The 6076-nt window shown below is 35.8% G+C and overlaps 1 protein-coding gene across 1 annotated transcript; it reads right to left on the bottom strand.

Moving 5' to 3' along the window:
• Positions 1 to 5410: 5410 nt before the first annotated feature.
• Positions 5411 to 6076, bottom strand: LOC124889581. Its single transcript, XM_047401540.1, has one exon. The coding sequence runs from the start codon at positions 6074 to 6076 to the stop codon at positions 5411 to 5413; it is 666 nt and encodes a 221-aa protein (XP_047257496.1).

Here is a 6076-nt window from a genome sequence, read left to right as displayed (position 1 = left end):
TCTTTAAGTTATGTTATATTTGTATCACTTTATAATAACTTTTTATAGTCCTTTAATATTTTAAGCAGAAATAGTAAATTTAGATGTATTAAAATATTATTATTATATAATAGAAGTTTTATTAGAAATAATTTTCTATTAATTATGATATATTCAAAATATTATATTTAGTTTTTCACATACTTATACAATATCCGAATATATATAACGGAATAATTAAAAGTTAATTAGTGGCACGTGGAGGGAGTGGTCGTTATGCCTTAATTGTGGCCAGCAATTATGCATGTGATGTCGTGGCATATAACAAAATAAGTTAAGTGTTATCTATGGTGGTATATGTCCATTAAATGTAAGCTAATATTGTTTCTTGTTATTGTTTAAGTTAAATGTTAACTTCTTGGCCACCATAAGTTTAAAAACATATTCCTAGAATTACTACTCTGTTTACGCCTATCAATATCTGTGTCGTGAAGTTATCCATATCAATATATATTCATGTTTGGATTCTAGTAGCACTATATAGAGGCTTCGCGGAAAGATATTTTAGTTTTGACGTCTAGGTAAATTACGCTTGTCCTACTTTTAAATTGAGATTATGTACTGAAATTGTGAACTATTATACTAGCTTTGGATAAGTTCTTGTAGTTGCTATTATTTGATATATATATAACATGTCTTATTTACCCGAATTAGGATCCCATTCTAGTAGATTTTTGGTATTTTGTCTTTCAAAATAATATAGCACCTATCACTTTAGGACGTGAAATTTAAATTGCAAAACCTTGAATTTGCCCCTTCAAAATTAAGATATGTGTACGGTAATTAGACGTATTTTAGCTTCTATTCAGATTCAGTATATATTTTATTTCTGTCATTGATTGTGAACTTTTGTACGACGTTGACATTATTATGATATGGTATAGATTTTAATATTACAGTTAGGTATGGTTACTGTGAGTCACGGTTTGAGTCTGACATTTAATTATTGCGGTTACTATAAGTTCCGGTTCGAGTCCGACATCTAATTATGGTTGTAGTTACTCTGAGTTTCGGTTCGAGTTCAGCATCTGATTATGAGTTCTATTATATATGTGGCCTCTCGTTATTATTCACTATGTCCGGTTTGAATTCGACACGTATCCTCTTATTATATCCATCACTATCAGTTCAAGTCCGGTATTTGGCCTCTCGTTACTACCCATTGATGCAGGTTTAAGTTCGGTGCACATCTGGATGTCTATCATGATTTCTTTGGATTGGCACAGTTACAAATTATTTACGTTTATTTTCTTTAATTGCTACTTGTGTGTCCCACCGGCTTCTGGGGGTACGGCTGGGTTAATTGTCTTCTTCAGTGAGCCTAGCGGGCTTATGGGGGCCTAGTTAGGTTATGTTGTATGCCTAGCGGGATTATGGGGACCTAGTTAGGTTATGTTTGATTTGTCTGTAATTACTGTGTTATTTATTTTCTGTATTGCTTACATTTATTCCTTTTATCTCATTGGCGTAGCTTGACAGTTGCTTACCTTTCTGTCCTTTTTTTACTGCTGACTTAGATTACACCTTGCATTGTAGTTACATTTTTTCTGTATTGAGCTCAGTCGATCGATGATGCCTACTGAGTATCCGTTGTTTTGGTACTCATATTACACTTTTGTATCTTTTTCCTGATGCAGATTCGAGTCGTAGCAGCCGACATTGACGTGATTCATACCTTCCAGCATTGATTCGGAGCAGGGTGAGCTTACTGTCGTTTGAGACTAATCCTCCTCTATCTACTCTAGTTTAGTCTTTTGTACTCGAGACTACTTGTGTATATTGGGTATATTTTGGATTCTGTCTAGTACTCCGGGTTTATTTTAATAGTGGATCTAGTACTGACCTTACCAGGTCTTGGGAGGAATTCTTTTGTGTATTTGGTCCTTTTCCTTCCCTCGTTTTAGTATATGAGAAATGTTTACTTTTTGTTTGTTACTTGTTATTACTATTTCTACCAATATAAGCGATCTTTTCTGATTTCTGCCTATTAGCCCGTTACCTATTATTCTAGGCTATGGCTTGGCTTGACTATGAGGAAAATAAGGTAGGTACCATCATGACTTGAGAAATCGGTTTGTGACATACTCCCAGCATAGCCCTTAGAACTTCAAATTTCCCCTTAGGAAGAGTGTTGGGCAAAATGTCTGCAATCTACTGATCGGAGCTGTAATGAACTAGATTAACTTCGTCATCTTTCTCTGCTTGCTTGATAGCGTGAAACTTCACATTTATATGCTTGCTATGACCATGTTGCACTGGATTTTGGGTCATAGAAATTGCTGACTTATTGTCAATCTTAATGACAGTAGATTCAATTTGATTTTGCTCTAGATGACACGGAATTTTTCGTAACCATAGATCCTGATTAGATGCACTACCAGCAGCAATGTATTCTGCTTCGGCAGATGATTGAGCTACCACATATTGCTTCCTTGAATTCCATAAGAACATGCCTGAACCAAGTGTAAAAGCATATCCAGAAGTGTTTTTCATACCATCAACACTTCCTGCCCAATCACTATCTATCTGCATAACCCATCAATTGCCCTTGCTCTTCCCTTTTAAACCAAATACCATAATCAACAGTTCCCTTGATATACCTCGATGTTCGTTTAGTAATACAAAGGTGAACTTGACTTTGAGAATGCATAAACCTTGAAGAAAAACTTGTTGTGAACATGAGATCAAGTCTTGTTGCTGTCAAATATAGCAAACTACCAATTAGACTTTGGTAAACTGTTGGATCAGCCCTATCACCTCCTTCAGACTTTGAGATTTTCTCATTGTGAACTAGTGGAGTCGATACAACTTACACCTCTCCATCTTGAACTTTTTAAGAATATCCTATGCATATTTTCTCTGGGAAATGAAGGTTCCATCAATAGCTTAATGAATCTTCATTCCCAGAAAGTAATTCATTTCACCCAAATCTGACATCTCAAACTTGGTCTCCATTTCTTGCTTGAATTGATTCACCATAGCTTCATTGCTTTCGGTTACTAGAAGATCATCAACTTAGAGTGATACCATAAACATATCTCCACCTTTAGCCTTCTTCACATACAAAGTGGCTTCATTTTTACTTATGTTGAAGCCACAATGAATGAGATGATCATCAATCTTACTATACTATGTTCGAGGAGCCTGTTTTAATCCATACAATGTCTTGTGTAATCTGTAAACTTTATCCTCCATTCCTCAACTTTAAAGCCTTCCAGTTGGTCGACATGAATTTGTTCCTGCAATGGTTTATTTAAGAATGCCAACTTTACATCCAGATGATACAACTTCCAATTTGATTGGGCTGCCAAAGCAAATAGAAGTCGTATCGTATCATGTCTCGCAACAGGTGCAAATGTGTCTCCATAATCCAGACCTGCAACTTGCGTGTAACCTTTCACAATAAGCCTTGCTTTGTATTTATTAACTGAACCATCTGGATTAAGTTTGGTTCTATAAACCCATTTCACCCCTATTATATTTCTGTCTTTGGGTTTATCAACCAGCTTCCATGTGTCATTCTTCTCTATCATACCAATCTCCCCCTTCATGGCTTCAATCCAGACTTCATGTTTTAATGCTTCTTGATAGTTATTGGGTTCCAAGATAACAACATTGCATCTTTGATATATCTCGAAAAGGGACCTTGTCTTCAAAATTGGCGAATCAAGTGAGGATTCACCATTTGATTCTTCAGCTTCTTCCAGATTTTCAGAGCCAAATGGTTGTGTTTCAGAAAGCAGATTCAAGTTTAGATAACCTGCATTTTCTTTTTCAACTTGCTCCTTATCCCAATTCCAATAAGCATGCTCATCCACTACTACATCTTTTCTGATGAAAATACCTTTTGTTTCCAAGTTGAAAACTCTATAACCTTTGGCCTGCAATGAATAAAGAATAAAGATCCCCAATTCACCTTTTGGTTCAAGCTTGCTTCTTTTCACTGAAGGAACATGAGAATAGCATATTGAACCAAAGATTTTTAAGTGCTTGGCAGATGGTCTTTTTCCACTCCATTCCTCAATAGAAGTTTTACCACCCACAGCTTTGGTTGGCAGCCTATTCAATAAATAAACTTAAGTAGAAATAGCTTCTGCCCAAAAACTTTGCGGTAGTTTCTTTTCAAGCAACAAATCTCTAGCCATTTCAATTACCGCCCTGTTCTTCCTCTCCGAGACTCTATTCTGTTCTGGTGAATAACTTACTGTCAGCTTGTGATCAGTCCGTACATCTTTACAATACTTATTAAACTCATTTGAAGTGTATTCACCTCCATTGTCTGACCTTAAAGTCTTCAACTTATAGCCACTCTGTCTTTCAGGGAAAGCTTTAAACTTCTTGAAAACTGAAAATACTTGAGACTTGTTACTCAAAAATACACCCAAGTCATCCTTGTTAAGTCATCAATGAACAACACAAAATATTTATTTTGACCCAAGGATGATGTCTTCATAGGTCCACATACATCAGTGTGAACAAGTTCAAGCTTTTCAGTTACCCTCCAGGTAGAACTTTTAGGAAATGCTTTCCTATGAACCTTACCTATCTGACATGACCCACAAACTTCTTTAGATAGTGAGATCTTAGGCAAATCCTTAATCAAGCCCCTCTCATACATAGATTTTAAAGTAGCATAGTTAAAATGTCTATATCTTCTGTGCCATAACCATGAATCGTCCAATCTTACAAAATTGGCACTATCAAACTTTCCATCTACTGGAAAAATCCTATCCACCATTTCTACTTTATCAATCAAAGTATCATCAGTATAAAAAATCAAATAATATTTTCCCTTAAAAAGTAAGTAGTAGCCTTTAGACATCATTTGGCCAACACTCAATAGGTTACATGCTAAAGAGGGAACATACAACACATCATGTATAATCTTTGTACCTTGATTAGTTTGAAAGGAAACTGAACCTTTCTCATGTGCTTCTAATGTTTCACCATTTCTCATCCTAACTTTAGCTTTGCGTGACTTGTCAAGTATGTGAAACATGAGCTCATTATTTGACATGTAACTCGTGCACCCACTGTCTAGGAACCATTTGGATTGGTTGGTTCTGTTTTCTCCATGAGTAGTCATAAATAAGCTTTCTTCCTTTTCTGACTCTTCAGTGAAGTTTTGCTGCTGAACATGGCATTGTTGTGGTTGATTCTGCTTGTCTCTATAATTCTTCTCAATATGACCCATTTTTCTGCAAAGTCTACACTAAATTAATCGCTTTTCACTGAACCAACAATATTTTTCTTGATGATTGGTTCTTTTACAGTGGACACAGGGTGGAAACTTTTCTTTCTGTGAAGATACAGTCCATGGCTTTCTCTTTGCTACTTTATCTCCATTCATCCTTCTGTTGTCCTTCACAGGTTACTTGTCTTTATTCTTTGCTTGAAATACCATTTCTTCTACTTCTTCATCTCTTATACTTGTTTTTTGTTCTTGGGCTTGCAACTTTCTAATCAGCTCTGCGACGGATAAAGTCTTCAAATCACAAGATTCCTCTATTGCTGAAATCTTGGATTCGAACCATGCTGGTAAGCTTATCATCATCTTCTCCACCACCTTTGAATCTGGAAAAGTTTCACCAAATAATCTTATCTTGTTTATAATTTCCAGAATTTTGGCAGAGTACTCCTTCACGGTATCTCCTTCTTTTATCCTTAACATCTCAAATTCTCTTTTGAGAGTTAAGAGTTTGACAGATTTTACTCTATCACTTCCATCGAACTCCTCTTTTAGCTTCTCCCATACTTCTTTAGGTGTTTCACAAGCCATTATTCTTATGAAAATCACATCTGAAAATGTTGAATGAAGACAAGTGAGTGTCTTTGGTTTCTTAGACTTTGGATCTTCATAATTCTTCATTTGTGCAACAGTTGGATTTGGTCCAAGTGGAGGAGGATCATTTTCACTTTCAACTGTTTCCCATAGACTAAGAGCTTTGAGATAAGCCTTCATCTTTATCACCCATATGTGATAGTTTTCTCCTGTAAACATAGGAGGGTCTGTACCCAAGAAGTTTCTGGATGTCAT

This window comes from Capsicum annuum, chromosome 12 (assembly GCF_002878395.1).
Source record: "Capsicum annuum cultivar UCD-10X-F1 chromosome 12, UCD10Xv1.1, whole genome shotgun sequence".
NCBI lineage: Eukaryota > Viridiplantae > Streptophyta > Magnoliopsida > Solanales > Solanaceae > Capsicum > Capsicum annuum.
The sequence above is the reverse complement of the archived record's forward strand: the minus strand, read 5'-3'. Positions and strand labels throughout refer to the sequence as shown.

Bases quoted from the DNA above. Each gene is read 5' to 3' on its own strand.
- LOC124889581 (XM_047401540.1), bottom strand. From the start codon at position 6,076: ATGACATCCAGAAACTTCTTGGGTACAGACCCTCCTATGTTTACAGGA.